At 61.4% G+C, this 15,776-nt stretch overlaps 2 protein-coding genes across 7 annotated transcripts; one reads left to right on the top strand and one right to left on the bottom strand.

Annotated features, from left to right (window-relative positions):
- Positions 1-215: 215 nt before the first annotated feature.
- Positions 216-13,269, bottom strand: DENND6B (DENN domain containing 6B). 5 transcript variants are annotated; one of them, XM_060305667.1, is made up of 21 exons: positions 12,983-13,269; positions 7,974-8,012; positions 7,860-7,902; positions 7,142-7,254; positions 6,621-6,701; positions 5,968-6,088; positions 5,767-5,846; positions 5,616-5,678; positions 5,296-5,351; positions 4,657-4,779; positions 4,479-4,574; positions 4,290-4,384; positions 4,111-4,176; positions 3,912-3,976; positions 3,724-3,813; positions 3,577-3,630; positions 3,127-3,236; positions 2,922-3,024; positions 2,705-2,779; positions 2,522-2,623; positions 216-1,385 (listed from the first exon to the last, which is right to left on the bottom strand). In XM_060305667.1, the coding sequence occupies exons 1-21, from the start codon at positions 13,142-13,144 to the stop codon at positions 1,257-1,259; spliced, it is 1,866 nt and encodes a 621-aa protein (XP_060161650.1). In that variant the 5' UTR covers positions 13,145-13,269; the 3' UTR covers positions 216-1,256. The 5 variants fall into 5 exon arrangements, with proteins under 5 accessions (XP_060161650.1, XP_060161651.1, XP_060161652.1 ...); XM_060305668.1 differs by having other exon boundaries at positions 3,127-3,206; XM_060305669.1 differs by lacking the exon at positions 3,724-3,813.
- Positions 2,469-10,501, top strand: LOC115852562 (uncharacterized). 2 transcript variants are annotated; one of them, XM_070046413.1, is made up of 6 exons: positions 2,469-3,162; positions 3,690-3,950; positions 4,230-9,046; positions 9,543-9,628; positions 10,089-10,193; positions 10,290-10,501. In XM_070046413.1, the coding sequence occupies exons 3-6, from the start codon at positions 8,655-8,657 to the stop codon at positions 10,331-10,333; spliced, it is 627 nt and encodes a 208-aa protein (XP_069902514.1). In that variant the 5' UTR covers positions 2,469-3,162; positions 3,690-3,950; positions 4,230-8,654; the 3' UTR covers positions 10,334-10,501. The 2 variants fall into 2 exon arrangements, 1 of the variants encoding a protein (XP_069902514.1); XR_009565355.1 differs by having other exon boundaries at positions 4,230-8,072; positions 8,158-10,193.
- Positions 13,270-15,776: the final 2,507 nt, after the last annotated feature.

The following is a 15,776-nucleotide window of genomic DNA, read 5'->3' as shown; positions in this document are numbered from 1 at the left end:
CGCCCAGCTCAGATGAAGCCACTGGAGAGGGTCAACTCACTAGTTCTTTCTGCTACCCCCCTACCCCCAACCAGCCAGGCCACACCTTCACCCCTTTAGCCCTGAACCCGTCCACAGCAAGGCCCACCCAACGCCCCACCAAGAGGACCCTAAAGTTACCAGGCTCTGATAGGGATGCCAACTTTTTATCAGAAAAGGAAGTTAAAAGGCAAGTATCGAGTCACAGAAGGACATTTTAATACCAAAGATGTGGGAAGTCCACCATCGCAGACTAAAACGGAGTCTTTAAATAGAGTGCAGGAAGCTTGGGGGTGAAGACTGTCCTTCCTGTCCCTGGATCAGCCCACTGCCCTCCCACCCCCATCCCGGCCATCACACCAGGCCCACACACGATCCCCAAAAGCAGGCGGCTTCACGTACTGGCCGCCGACCACAGCGCCCTCTTGGACCACTGGTTCCTGTCCGTCCAGGCCTCCTGTCCACGGGGCTCTAGTAGGTGGTGGGTCTGCCTCTTTTGATCTTCCTGCCCCTTCCTCCCTCCTCACTGCCTGTCCCCAGCCTGGTGGGGGGACAGAGGCTCAGCCCAGCCGGAGCTGACCTGATCCTGAGAGGGAACCCGGGGTCTTATGGGGGAGACGATGGAGTTGGCAGGACTCCACCCCCAGCCCGCACCCTCAGGCCCCTGTCTGGGCAGGGGGGTCAGGCTGTGAGGAGGAGGCCCCCCCGACAGCCGCAGGCACTCCAGGGGAGGGACCTCCTCCCACCTGTACCCTTCAGCTTTGGATTCCACCCTGGGCAGTGTTGCCCACTCTGCCAGGCGTCCCTCCCCCGACATCCCGCTGCACCAGTGTTCCTGAGGACAAGCCGCTGTGAGGGGCTGCTGCGTGGACTCAAGCAGTCCTCGAGGGAGCATGCAAGGATTCGGGGGAATCAGGTTGTGCCTTCCTGGGTCGATGGAGGCAAAAGTCCCGGAGGGCTTTGCGGAGGCCCCCTTGAGCCGCTCCCCTGCAGCCCTCCATCACCCGCAGTCACCCTCAGAAAGCCAAGGGAAGGGGCCGTGCAGTGTGCCGGGGCACACCCCTCACGGCCAGACAGCGGGGCAGACTTTCCAAAGTGGCACTGGGGCCACGAAGTCCTTCCTCGCTTGAGGGCCTCCAGCTCGCCTCTCCCTCTGCTGCCTCGATTCTGTCCTCTGACTGCGGTCGCACACCAGGCCGAGCTCAGCTGTCTGCAGGCTGCGGACGCGCCGGGCTGTCCTAGGCAGTGGTCAGGGCCGGACGAGACGACGCTGGCAGCTCTGAGGCCAGCGCCTCTGGCATCTGGCAGCTCCACCGAACTCCGCTTGGGAGGAGTGGCTGCGTCACTGCTCCATCCCAGGACACGGACTGTGGGGAATCAGGAGAGAAGGGAAAGCCCCCCGCTCGGCCTGCCTCCCGCACCCCATCGCTCAGCCAGGACTCAGCTCAGGTTGCCTCCAAGGCCCACGCGGGCATCTACGAGGCCTTGTGCCTCAGGTGAGGCATCTGGGGTTGGGTTCGGTGGGACTTACCCAAAGGCCTGCAGCTCTGGGTCCGCGCCTCCCCCCCTGCCCTGCCCCCCACCAGCTGCCACTGTGCGCTGAGCTGTGATGGTGCCTTTGACAGCACGTGACTGCTTGGCCCAGTGCTCCAAGGTGTCATATGGGGGCGTGGATCCCTTCTGAGGGGCTTTCACTCCTTGCCGAGGAGCATGGTGCCCCAAGGCCGCGGGCCTGGTCAGGCTAGAGTCCAAGCCCCTCACTGCCTGTGGGGCTGCATGGACACGGGGGTGACTCGAGGGCCTGCCAGCCGACGAGCAGCAGCGCAGGGCAGAGTGAACGGAGAAGGTGCCCAGTGGGGTGTCCCAGGAGTGGAACAAAGACAATGCCCTGGACCCGCCTGGCAGCCACGCGGGTCCTGGCGGCATCCCAGCGAACCACAGGGCACAGCTCTTCTCCGGGCAAAGCGGCTTCTCCCCTCCCAAGTGATGACCGCAGGCGAGGTTCCCCCCTCAGCCCCCAGGCAAGACAGGCGGGGGGCGGGCTGTGTGAGGAGAGGGGTCTGCCTGTCAGCCGCCTCCTTCCGTCCTGAGCTGGGCAGCCTGGTGGGTCTAAAGGACGCATCAGATGCAACGCTTGGGCCTGCAGGGCTTGGGCAGATGGGCTCCTGGAGGGGTGTGTGGCCTTGGCCCAGATCAGATCAGCAGGGCTCACAGCCTGCCCCCCACCCCTGCCTAAGACCCTGGAGAGGACAGGTGGGGCCCAGGGGGAGGGGAGGCTCTGCAGCACGTGATCCGCCAACAGTCAGGGGCCAGGCTGTAGTTCCAAATGCCACCTTGTCTGCTGGGATGATGGTGGTGCCAGGTGGGGGACCAGGGGCAACCGGAAGCTTGGGTGGGGGATCTCATGCTTGACTGGGGGGAGGGAATCTCGGCCAGACCCAGGCCCCGAGGGGCAGCCAGGCCCCGGGCCATGGGCCCCATCCTAGGGAGGGCACAGGACGACCTGCAGGTCCTTGGGCAGGGAGCCGACGACTGTCTCGATGTACAGCCGCGCCCGCTTCAGCGTCGCCTCCTTCACGGGGAGCTGGTGGCCCTGTGCCCGAACCTGCAGGGGCAGCGGTGGTCAGGGGCAGGCGACCTTCACATCTGGCTGGCCGAGGTGGGGCAGGGCTGGGAGGCATCTCACCAGCCTCTCCCGAAGTTTCAGGACCAGATCCACGACCTCCACCTCGGACTTGTCCTGCATCCAGATCTCGAGGTTCTGCGGGGACAAGATGGGACCTTCCATCGCCGAGGCTCTCGCCCAGCTCTGGGCCCGTGTCCGCCCCCCCCGCACTCTCCTCCGGCCCCTGTGTGGGGCTCGCACCCCTCTGTGCTCTCCCGCAGCCGATCGCCCCCCTCACCGCCTCACAGATGGCCTCGAGGTGCAGGGCCTCCAGCTTCTGGGCCATCTCTTTGTGCCGCTGTCGGTACCAGCCATCAAAATGGGGGGACTTGAAAAACCGCCTGTGGGGGCAAGGGGCAGCAGGTGTGCGCTGACGCTGTGTGTTGAGGGATGGGCACGGCCACCAGCAGCAGGGCCCAGGAGCCTACCTACTGTGCACCCACCTGTAGAGGCCCAGCCAGTCGCCCTTGAGGAGGCAGGTGAGCTGGGGCCCCGAGCGCTCCAGGCTACGCAGGAAGTCGTCCTGGCGGAAGGGGTGGATCTGGGGAGGGGTCTGAGACAGGGGCTGGGTGAGCCTGGGTGCTGGGGGCAGGCACGGCCTCGCAGGTCCCGCACCTTGGCTGGTCAGGACCTTCCCCAGGGCACTTGGCAGACGGGCCCCTTGTGTGTCCCCCAGCCCCCACCCTGCAGGGACAGATCCCAGGGTGACCCTTCCCAGAGAAGAGGGCCTCAAACCCCTCCCCCATCCGTGTGGCCCGCATTTCTCTTCCCTGTGAGGGCCACCTGCGGGTGTGGGGATGGGCTGGCCCCAGGGGCTCCTGCACACCCACGAGACACCCCCCCCCAAAGGATCGGCATAGGGCCCATCCTCCCAGCCCCTCCCTGGACCACACCTTCCAGGGCGTGATGCTCTTCTGCAGGGGCATGAGGCTGGCCATGTAGTGCTCCTGGGGGGGAAGGGGAGTGAGTCTGAGTCTGGGCCACAGCCTGCTGCCTGCCCCTCCAGCCCGGCGCCCTCCTCCCCGCCGGCCAGGCCCCACCAGAGGGATGATGAAGCTCTGCGTGAGCTCCAGGAGGTGCTGCCTCAGCACTGCAGTCTGCACGTCCGACGGCCGCTTCCTCTGCAGGCCCTGGGGGGCGGGGCGAGGGCTGAGCCACAGCAGGCCGGCTGCGCCCCCTTCACACACCGAGCCCAGCTTCCCCGCCCCGGAGCACCCCCCAGCGGTACCTTAAGCAGTCGTCTGAGCAGGGCCTTGTCTCGGTGGAGGTAGGTCGTGTACGCGGTGTAGAGGCCTGGGGAGGAGGGCAGAATGGCAGCGCGCTCCCCGGGGGCGGGGCACCCCCTTCAGCTGTGCCAGCACATCTGCCCGCCCCACCCCGCCCCAAGGCGTGTCTCTGGGTCCCGGGAGGAGAGGAGGGGCACAGACCTGGCTTGGTGTCCAGGGTCTTCAGCCTTGAGGGCTTTTTCAGTTTGATCTGCTTGGGAAGGTCCCCTACGAGACACGCCCCATGGCCGGGCCTCAGGGTCTTGCTTCTGCCTCCGCAGGCGCAGACCCGGAGAGGCCCCGCGTTCCCAGGACCCTTGGGTGGAGGCCGGGGACCTCACCTGGCATCTTGGGCTCCCCGATGCGGAGAACGTGGGGCCAGTGCTGGAGCGTTTTGATAAAGAAAGGGTTTGTGACTCCCAGGACCACGCTTGGTCTAGAGAGAGAGAGAGAGAGAGAGAGGGAGGGAGGGAGGAGAGGCAGACGCAGGCGGAGGGCGCAGGGCGCAGGGCGGGCAGGGCGGCACTTACGGGGCCTGCGTGCGCGTCGTGAACTCCTTGAACTCGCTATCGTGGACGGTGAAGTAGGGGCGGTAGTCGCAGCAGAACTTGAGGGGCTGCAGGCAGCTGTGGGGAGGGACCCGCAGGGACAGTCAGTTCGCAGGGCTGGTCCGGGGCCCCCGGCCCCTCGCGTTGCCGCCCGACCCACCTGGTCAAGGCCAGCACCATCTCCGAGGACACTGCGGGCGAGGGCGCCAGGACCAGCAGGGGCTCCCCAAGAAGCATGAGCTCCCACAGCAGCTGCACGTGGGCCAGCACGGGCCGGAAGCACCTGGGCCGGCGGGGGCGTTGGGGAGGCCGGTGGGAGGCTCCCCAGCCCTTGCCCACCTGCCCCGACCCAGGCCCAGGCAGGCCCTGTCTGGGTGAAGGCTGGGCCTCACTCCAGAGGAAGGCGGCCGTGAGGCCTTGTGAAGATGCCTGGCCTCGCGCCCCCGCCATGCCTGAAACCAACAGCCCTGGCTCCCGCTGGGCCCAGCACAGGGCCAGAGGGTCTCCAAAGGTGGGGTCCTCTGCTGGCCCCCCAGAGAGGGCCCCTCTGGCAGCATCTCTCACCACAGCTGCTCCCTTCCCTGCTCCTGCCTGCCAGGACCTGACTTCCTGCCCACGGTGCCCACTTCCTCTGGGGGCAGACAGCGGGGCACCGGGCTCCTCTTCTGCAGACTCTCCCTCTCAGAACGGGCGGGGGGCTAACTCCTGATGTCCCCCAGCGCCCCCACCCCGATGGGCTGAGCCCCGTGGGGTCACTCATCACCTACCGGGGCGGCAGGTGGTGGCCTGCCAGGCTCACCTGAACAGGTCCAGCTCATGGACACTGGTGAGGACGACCGGGGCTGGCAGCAGGTTCTGAGAGGAAGGGGGGTGGGGTCAGGCCGGGGGGAGGATGACGCCTCACAAGCCCCGAGCAGCACAGGTCATCCCGGGAGAGTCCCGGGGGCCGCAGTCCCTACCCACTTGCCTCCCGGCGCCCCACAGCCCTGCACGGAGACGCAGCCCCTGTGTCTGGGGTCTGGCCACCCCCCAGTAGGTGAGGTGGGGAGGCCCAGGCAGGTGGGAGGGTTGAGGGTTGAGGCAGGTATGGGGCCGTCAGCCTGGGAGCAGGGCGCCCACCTTGTGGCTGCACTGCTTTGGAGGACCGGATTCAGGCTTGTCTGCGCTGGATGGGATGTGCACCTATGGGTGAAGGAAGCAGCTGCCAGTGGGGCCGGGTGGCGTGTCGACGCGCACTGGGGCCGTCCCACCCCAGCCAGGCAGCCCTCACCTGGAGGACGACTCCCATGACAGGCAGGTTCAAGGTCTGCCCCGGCACAGGGGCCGGCCACTGGTCAATCTCATTGCAGACTGTGAACACAAGTGGCCAGCGTCAGAAGCCTGTCCTGGAGGAAGCTGCCCGCCGGAGCCACCAGGAGCTACAGCTGGGATGATGACGAGGCAGCTCTGGCAGCGCCTGCCGGCCACTCACCCGCTTCCAGGCAGGGCGCCAGCTTGTCGAAGTACTCGGGGGCAACCAGGCTCAGCAGCGCCTGGAACAGCCGGACGAAGGGCAGGCGGGACACCAGCACCAGAGACTGCAGGGCCCAGGGCTGGTGAGATGTCGCCCCAGCCCCTTGGGACCCTGCAGGGACCCCTGAGGCCCAGCTCATCCAGGGTCGCCCAGGGCAGGGTGTCCCACCGACTTCCCAGGAATGGCCTGACCTGGGACTCCAGGCTATTAGAAAACCCCAGGCCTTCAGAGGGAAATGCACGTGGGCCAGGATCGTGGGATGGTCTCCCCAGGGCTCAAGCAGCCTTTGCTTTTGGTGTCTGAATTCAAGACTGAAGTCGTCCTAATCTTGAAAGTGTGACGAGGGCCCCCCTCCTCCCTCAGCGAGGAGCAGGGAGGCCTGGGCTAGAGCCGGGGCTGGGCGAGGGAGGGGCAGCGGAGCCTGTTCTCCAGAGGCCGCCCCCGCCCCCAAGTGGCACGGTGGCCCCCGCCCAGGGCCAAGTGGCTAGGGCTGCCGAGGGGTGGGTGCTCCTGGAGGCTCAGGACCCCCACCCCCCAGACCATCAGCCTCTCCCGATGGCTGCTGGCCCCCAACTCTCAGTGGGGCTACCCCAGAGCAACCAGCTGCTCACCTTCTGGAAGTAGCCCCTCTTCACAGAGCTGTCCTTCACCTGCCTGAAGTACACGTAGCCAAAGTAGTGTGCGGGCTCCCTCTGGAAGGAGGGGTATCGGCCAGGCCACGCCCACTGCTCACCTCCCACCCGCCCCCTCGGACCCCCACGCAGGCTGCTGCGTGCTCTCCCCAGACCGGGATCTGCCTGGGAGTCAGGGCCCCAGAAGGCAGGCAACCGCTCTCCAGGGACATCTCCGCAGACACAGTGGTGAGCGGTTCAGGGGCCCAAGAGCACCGGCCTCTGCACACCAAGCCACGCCCTGGCGCACACGTGGAGCACAGGAAAAGCCCCAAGGACCCTGGCAAGTCCTCAGAAGCGCTGGCCCACCCCCAGTCGAGGCTGGGGTGCCGGGCCTGGCCTGCGGCAGTTGGAGACCCTGCTGGCTGGGGCTGGCCAGGCGCCTTGAAGGGCCGCTCACACCCGCCTGACCCTGGCCTGCAGGGGCAGGGGAGGAGCGCTGGAGAGGCAGCCCGGCTCACCTGCAGAGACACGGGGGCCCCACTGTCACAGTGCCTGTCATCCGTGTGCCAGGGGCGCCTCTGCCCTCCACACTGACGAATGCGGAAGCAGAACTGAGTATCCCCGAGGCAGCCTGGGGAAGAGGTGGTCCCCTCACGCTGTGTCCGGGTTGGGCTGGAGCCTCTCCTGCCAGCATGTGGGGCGGGGGGCCAGGGAGGGGGCGAAGCCCCTGCCGGGCTGCAAATGCCTCAGAAAAGCCCAGCCCTCCAGTTCTGTGTCTCCCGACAGAGGTCCCCGTGTCTAGATTCCTGCACCTAAGGGTTTAAACTCAGCACACAGAGCAGCACAGCCACAGCCCCGCAGCGCGTGCCCTGTGGGCAAGCACGGCCGGGGGCTTGTGTGGCCCGGCGTAGCCTGCCCGGGGAGGAAAACCAGGCCGACCCGGACACCTGAGCCCTGGAGAAGCCGAGGCCAGGACCCAGCTCCTGGTGACCCCTCTGCTGGGGTGAAGGAGACCAGACCCCACTGCCCAGAGACACCTCTTTCCGCGGGAACCGGGGAAACCGGCTGCCGCGGCGTGGGGCTCTGGCTGTCTCCCTGGAGCGGGAAGGGGGACCGGTGCTTACAGGCTGTGCAGGCCTGGCCGCAGGGGCTCTTGGGCAGCCTCATCTCCCTCCTTCTTCTTCTCCCCACAGCCCCAGAGAGACACCCAGACCGGGGCGGGGCGGGGTGGCCTACCTGAGTGGGAGTCGGGAAAGGACAGGTAGCAGATGCTGCTTTTCTGAAACACAGGAAAGCCAGTGAGGGCCTGCTCCCCGGGTGAGGTCTGCTCCGGAGAGGGCTGGGACCCACCTCCTTGTCCGTGAGCTGGAAGTCGCTGGGGTACACCAGCTGCGGGGGACACAGAGTACTCAGTGACATGGGCTTGGCAGGCTTGGTGCTGGGCTGCAGGTGTGTCCCCCCCACCCCAGCACTGTCAGACCCTCTGGCTCTCCCCCACCTCTGGCTCCCTGCTGACCCCTCCTCCTCTCTTCAGGGCTCCAGCGCCCTGCCCTGCCTCCCCAGGCCCCTCTCGGCCCGAGGCCACTCCTGGCCCCCATCCTTCCCTTTTCTCGGCCAGCGCACAACTGGGTGAGCTCCTGGACTCCCTTCTCACACCCCTCGCCCTCAAGGCCACTCGCCCAGACTGGGCCTCCCTGCCCCACGTCCCGACAGTCTGTCCCCAAAGCCTCCTCTCTCGCCTAGAGCAGATGCAGGGCCCTGCCTCCTGGCCCCCACCTCCTGTACCCTCTCAGCGCTCCGAACCCAACCCCACCCAGCCAGAGGGTCTTAGGCTCTGCGGCTCCTCTGGGCCTGCTCTCCCAGACGGCCTGGCCAGCCTCCCCATCCCGTCTTAACTCAGATGTTACCTGACACTGGCACCCCTGCCTCTGAGCATCTTCACTCCAACCCCTGCTAGTCAGGGGTCCGGGAGGTTCTGGCCTGCTCCCCGCTTGGAATGTGACCCCTGGAGCACCCAGGCCCCTGGAGTGTATGGTGAGCGTGACCAGCTGGACAGGCTCCACCTGGGAGACAGGCCACACTCTAGGGGAGCCAGTAGCCCTGTACGCAGGCAAATGGCCAGAATGGATTTCTTTGCAGGAAAGGAAAAAGGCAGGGAACCTCCAGAGCCCTCACTCCCTGCAGGCCCCCAAGTGTCTCCTGGGGACCTGGTGCGCCTTGGGCATCACTGCTGCCCTGGCCCGTGCTCAGGTGCAGCAGGACGGCTCTCCCAGGAAGCGGCTATGCCGGGAGCCAGGAGCTGAGGGCCTGCATGCGTGGCCCCCTCCTTACTCTGTCGGCCAAACTCCCACGCGGAGGAGGACTTGGGTTCTGGCTGACATGAGGCTTCCTCTGGGGTGTGCCCTGAGCCCCCAGGTGGTAAGGTACTGTGCCCTGGGACTTGCACTGTTGTGATAATGTAGCTTCTGTCTTTGTTTGCTCTGGGCCTGCTGCTCTGGGCCTATTCCGTCTCCTCCGCTGCCACCAAGTGTCCTAAGGACAGGGACCGTGTCCCAGGTACTTCCCAGCCCCTGGCAGGGAGTAGACCCTCACCAGATACTGTACAGTCACACCTCGTTTATCACATTTGCTTTATTGTGCTTCACGGATGTTGCATTGTTTACAAAATAAAGGTTTGTAGCAATCCTACAGGTGCCACTTTTCCAGCAACACTTGCTCACTTTGCATCTCTGCATCATATTCTCGTAATTTTCACAACATCTCAAACTTTTTCATTTTTATATTTGTTACAAGGTATCTACATTGTTTTTTAAGATATAATGGTGTTTCTTGCATACTTAATAGACTCCAGTCTAGCGTAACCATAACTTTTATATGCGCTGGGAAACCAGCAAATCTGTGTGACTTGCTTTTCTGCAGTGCTCTGGAACCGAACCTGCAACATCTCCAAGGTGTGCCTGTATTTGTGGAGTGCGTGAAACATGTCTCCAAAGAATATGGAACAGGTGGGGCATGTGGAAATCTCAAGGCGTCAGCTAAGGAGGCACCAAGAAGGAAGGGCCAAGAGGACGGAGGGGAGCCAGCCCAACAGTATTTGTCTGTGGGGCGGACCCACAGGGGTACCTCGAGATGGCTCCCAGAGAGGAGGGGCCGCAGGACCACTCGGGCCCCTGCGCGTCCTTGCTGGGAAGGGCAGAGGAAAGGCGGGCGCCTGGCAGCTGGCAGGGCCACGATGGGCCCTCGGAGCTGAGGTCAGGGGTCTGAATCTGGTCTGCAGTCACAGGAGTTTTGTAGCATCTGAGCAGGCTCCACAGCCATGCCCAGGGCTCCAAGTTCACTGTTCACAAGCTGGGAGCAGAGATGGAGGGACGGCCCTGCCTGACTGAGAGGAATGGAGCGGACCCTCAGAGAGGGCCAGAGGGCGAGGGTCTGCCGCACGATGAACCCTGTCCCCTGGAACCACAGGGGTCTTGTCCTTTCCACGGGAGCCAGTCTGCAGGGGCTGCAGCTCCTGTAACCAAGTCGCCCCTGAGGAAGACAGATGCAGCGAGCCTCGCCTTGCTGGAGAAGGTACGTCTAGGAAAGTGCTTCCTGAAGGGTGGTGTGGGTGCCCTAGGTTCCCAGAGGCCGAAGCTGCCTTTTTCACTCTCTTCTCACTGTGTGCAGTGTGGCTTCCAGAGGCTGTGACACAGGCCGTCAAGGGGAACTGACTGAAGCTGATGTGAAGATACAGCGGCCTTCTATTTGGCCTTTAAAAAGGGACGTAAAAGTGTCAAATAATGCCATTCTCCTCACTGAATTTGTTTCTGAAAATGGTTGTTTTTGTGGAAATATATATATTTTTAAAGTAAGTAAATAAATATTTATTTATTTTCGGCTGCGTTGGGTCTTTGTTGCTGTGCGTGGGCTCTCTAGTTGTGGCAAGTGGGGGCTACTCTTCGTTGCAGTGCACAGGCTTCTCGTTGCGGTGGCTTCTCTCGTTTACACATGGTATCCATTGTTTTTTTAAATGGATTAATAAGCATTTTTAATTTTTCTGTTTTAACTTCTAGTATAGGAAACCTCGATAGATACGACGCACATAAAAAGCCCCTTGGGGCCCTCAGTACTTTTGAAGACTAAAAGGGTCCTGAGACTGGGCAGTGCAGGAGCTGCAGCTGGGAGGATGTGGACACCTGGGGGAGGAGGGACCCTCTGGGCCCCGGGCCGCAGTTCACTGCATGGGCTTCTCGGGTCAGCGGGGATACCAAGAGGAGAGTTTCCAAGGGCTGAGGCAGCAGAGCCAGGCCCTTTGCTCAGCTGATGTGCACAGCCTTGCCCACTCTCCCCTCATGTCTGATCCCTGCCTTGCCTGCAGGCTCCAGTGCACCCACGTGGGTGGGACCCCCTCAACATACCTATGCGCTCTAGGGGGTCCTTACCCCTTACTCTCTGTGTCTCTCGCACAGAACGTGAACTCCTGGTGGGCAGGGCCCTGTCATCGCATGCAGCTCTGTGTCCATGTGTCCAGCACCAGTACCGTGGGGCCTGGCTGGTGGCAGTTGCCCAATACTTGATTTATTGAATGAGTGAATGGTTGGCTCCTTGCCTTTGCTTTCGCTGGCTTTTTTGGGGGAGGGGTTACCTGAAACAGCCCCCTCTCCCCTGCCCGGCTGCCTCCTTCTCATCCTCCAAGATATGGCCAAACCCCCATTCCTTCCTCTGAGCTGTATCTGTCCACGGAGTCTCCGTGATCCATGAGCTCCTGGAAGGCAGTCCCTGGGTCTTCCATCATGTCCCAGTGCCAAGCACAGTGCCAGCCAGAGCCTCTGTGGTGCTCGGCCAGGCCAAGCCCGGAATAAGCGAGCGCAGGGCAGATGCTCCATGAGTGATTGTGGACGCAGCTGAAATGACCGCTGACCTTCCTCATGATTTCCAGGGGAGAGGAAGAAAGATAAGATGCAAACCTGATGAGCGTCGTGTGGTTGCACTGCCCGACTCCTGCACAGACTTGATGATTAGTAGGGGCCGTGGGTCCCCCCAGCACTCCCTCCCTGAGCTATACAGCCTAAGGAAAGCTCAGAAGCCCAAGCACATGGAGCCTTTAACTAACAAGTTCTTGCCTGAATGGTTAAGTCCTAGAAAATTATACATGAGAATGCCTTAAGGAAACAGTAGACTCTCTTGTGATTTTATTGGGAACAATTTGGGCACCAGCAGGAATGTGGGCTCTGTGACGTTAGGCAAATCACCTCACCCCTCTGTGCTCAGGTCCCTGCGTCAAGTTAATTTGGTGCACCACGTGGGGACAGGTGTGGTGGAATGCGGTCTCCACAGCGAGCTGGGCAGTGTCCGCCCTTGCTGTTTGTTAGGACTTGGGCTTCCCACAGCCTCATGGAGTTCAGCAAGGCCTTGGAAAACACCCTCTCCCCCTGACGCTGGCTTTCCAACGATGGCTGCTCAGCCTCATCTCAACCAACTGCAGTCACGGATGCGCCACCTCCTGGGTTCTCAGAAAGTTCCTTCTGACAGCGTGCTGAAGCGTACCTCACAGCCTCCCCTGCCCTGGTCAGCTCCATGGTCTATGTCATGGCCTTCAGGGCCTGGAGAAGACCGTCCCCCCAGGCCCGCATTACTCCAGAAGGCCTTCCTCCCTGAGTCTGTCATGTTTTCATCTACACCCACGCGGGTGGGGGTAGGGAAGAGCCTTGCAGGTAGTGGGGACACCCCAGGCTGGGGGGGCTGGAGGCAGAGTCTGTGAACAGAAAGATGGCTCTTGGGTCTGGTTGTGACCCGCAAAGGGTCTGGATCAGACTCTAAGTGAACAAGGAGGTTTCCAAAGATTTAAGCAAGAGAGCCACAAATATTGGACTTGGGGATACAGTAGCAGTGGTAATGAATCTGACAGCCCTGCTGTAGGTGGAGCTGTCAGCCTTGTTCCCGGATGGGATGTGGGGTGGAGGGAGGGGAGGAGTCAAGGGTGACCCCTGGGATTTTGGCTGGAGTAAATGAGGGGAGAAGGTATCATAGTGTGGGAAAGGCGGGGGAGAGGAAGGGAGAGGAGACAGCTTTTTACTGGGCGAAAAATCAAGAGTACCACTTTGGGTATCCGAAGTGCAGGGCTCTTCGCTCCTCCACCCCAAAGGGAGGTCTTGGCAACTTAACTTTTTTTCTTCTGCTTGGGAGCGCACCTTTCAGGAAGTGACAGGTGCAGGGTTTCTGAGGAGGAAGAGGCCACCTGGGGGGTCTGTCTGCCCGAGGGTACCTCACCTGCGGAGGGATTCCCGCCGCCCCTCGGCGATGCCTGAGCCACACTAGCCGGCGGCGACAGAGCAGGACCCGCCCTCCCCGGCCTCCCCCCGGCCCGCTGCCCCCCTCACCTCCAGCGCCTGGCCCAGCTCCAGGTCGAAGGTGACCACACACACGCACTCCAGCCAGGCCGAGAAGCGTGCCCAGGGTGCCCCCGGAGCCCGCGCTCCGCAGGACGGCGCGCCGAGGCAGCCGCGAGCCCGGTGGGGCCCGGCGCCCGACCCCTGGTCCATGGCCCCTGCTACTGAGAACGGCCGCGCGTTGCCGGGGGAACGGCCCGAGGCGTTGCCGGGGGAACGGACTGGAGGCGGTGGCCTGGGCGCGCCCGGACGGCTCCGCGGAGCAGTCGAGCGGCCGTCTCAGACCAGAATGGCCCGGACTCGGCCTCGCACGCCCCTGGCGGCCGGAGGAGCGCCGTGCGGTGGAGCGGCGCGGAACCCACCAAAGAGAAGGGACCGCGCGGGCCAGAGCGGCCCCAAGCCTGGAGGAGGGACTTCCAGCGGGGCGTGTGAGCCCGGGGGAAGACGGGTTAAGGCGGGGTCGCGGTTCCCGGGGACACCGTGAGGACAGGCGAAGTAGAGACTGGCGGGTCCCTTACCCGGCCAGCTTTCCTAACCGGATTTCGTCGTTACGAGCTCCTATTCTACCAACTATCACACACAGATTCCAGCGATTCTGGGAGTCCCTCGAGTTTTCTCCTTTGGGTCGCCTCCGGGTATGGGGTCCTGCAGAGAGCTGTCACGTCCGGGGTTCGTGTCTGACCACTGGGGCATCTTTGTTTCCAATGACTGGTCGTCAGTGCGTGCAGACCCGCCCGCGCCAGTCCCCTCCCCGCCTCTTGCGTCCAGCGCTCTTCCAGATATTTCCGGGCCCCCTCTTGGGCTGCCTTGCACACTGTCCCAGACCTGTCTGTCGAAACCAGACACAGCGTATAACACACATAATTCGAGCCACCTGTGCCGTTTTATTTTCTGCTGCGGCGGCGAAGTGTGGCTGGGGGGGCGGGCAAGCCCCCCTCCCTCTTTGACGTCGCATCTGCCTCCAGCATTCCTCTTGGCAGAGCCAGGCACCAGCCCTTGCTCCTCGAAATGTGGCCGCAGAGTTCCCACCCCCCCCCCCCCCCCGCCCCAGCATCACACAGCCGATCATGGAAGGGCGACTTTGGCGCTGAGACAATAACTTAACTGACACGCTATATATATTTTACTTTTTTTTTTTTTTAAACTAAAGCTCCCTACTCCAAAGTTAGGCTAGGCTAGGCTAGGTTGGAGTAACAACCCTCAAGTCTTAAGCAGGTTTTTCACTGTGCATGGACTGGTGGGAGAGTCAGGTGGCTCTCCTTGACTTACCTCTGGAACACATGGCCTCCTAGGTCATTGGCAGTGGAAAAGGGTTTAATGGAGGCCTGCTAGCTATTAATTGCGTTGGCCGACAACTGATATCTACAGCACTTCTGCCTACAGTCCATAGGCCAAAATGAGTCAGAGAAGGCAATGCGATAAGGGAATAAGATAGAGAAACTGGTAGTTGCCACACTGCTGGCTTTGAAGATGGAGGAAGGGACCATGAACCAAGGAATGCAGGCAGCCTCCAGAAGCTAGAACAGGCAAGGAAACGATTCTCCCCTAGAGCCTCCAGAAGGAATGCAGTTCTGCTGACACCTTGATTTAAGCCCCGTAAGACTCATTTCAGATTTCTGACTTCCAGAACTGTAAGATAATAAGTGTGCATTGTTTTAAGCCATTAAGTTTGTGGTAATTGTGCTAATACATACAATATGCAGCCTATTCTGTCTGGTTTCTTGCACTTAGCATAATTTTTTTTTTTTTTTTTTTTTTTTGCGGTACGCGGGCCTCTCACTGCTGCGGCCCCTCCCGTTGCGGAGCACAGGCTCCAGACGCGCAGGCTCAGTGGCCATGGCTCAGGGGCCCAGCCGCTCCGCGGCCCGTGGGATCTTCCCGGACCGGGGCACGAACCCGTGTCCCCTGCATCGGCAGGCGGACTCTCAACCACTGCGCCACCAGGGAAGACCATTAGCATAATATTTTTGAAGTTTATCCATGTTGTTGTATATAGCAGTAGTTTGTTCCTTTATATGAATAGTAGTTCATTGTCTGGATACGTGACATTTTCTTTAACCTTTCACAGTGGAATTATTTAAAGAAACCTCAGTTGAAGCTGGAGCCAGGACAGGTCGTTAGGGTGTTCTGTCATGCCCACCGTGCATCCGCAATTACCAGAAACAGGAAGACAGGTGCCTCTACTCTCTCTCCAACAGGAGGAAGAAACCCCTCCGGCCCAAGGACATCCCAGCCAATCAGAGACCGTCACAGCCCAAACAATAGGAAGCCTCCAGGCTCCTCCAGCGGCCTCTAGTTAACACAGTACCTCCCAACTGACCCCTTTTCCCTATAAAAGCAAACTCCCTTTTCCTGTTTTTTGGATTTACTTGTAGTCTGCCATAGTTTCCACATCATGAATTACAGTTCCTCTGCTATTCCTGAATAAACTTGCTTTTGCTGGTGAAACAAATGGCTGTTATGTTATTGGAGTCAAGACACCAATTGATGTTTGGAACGTCTCCAGTTTTTGCCTGTAATAATGCTGCTATGTACATTCCTGTACAAGGCTTTTTGTAGACACCTGTTTTAACTTCTCTTGGGTAAATACCTAGGAGTGAAAGTATTGGGCTGTATGTTCAGTTTATGTTTAACTTTATAAGAAACTGTCAAACTATTTTCCAAAGTGGCTTTACAATTTGACGTTACCACCAGCAATGTATGAAGGTTCCAGTTTTTCTACATCCTTACCAGCATTTGAGGTTGTCAGCCTTTTTAATTGTAGCCATCCAAGGGGTTGTGTAGT

This window comes from Globicephala melas, chromosome 10 (assembly GCF_963455315.2).
Source record: "Globicephala melas chromosome 10, mGloMel1.2, whole genome shotgun sequence".
In the NCBI taxonomy this organism is placed as follows: Eukaryota; Metazoa; Chordata; class Mammalia; order Artiodactyla; family Delphinidae; genus Globicephala; species Globicephala melas.
Note: the sequence above shows the minus strand (reverse complement) of the source record. Positions and strands in the feature narration are given on the sequence as shown.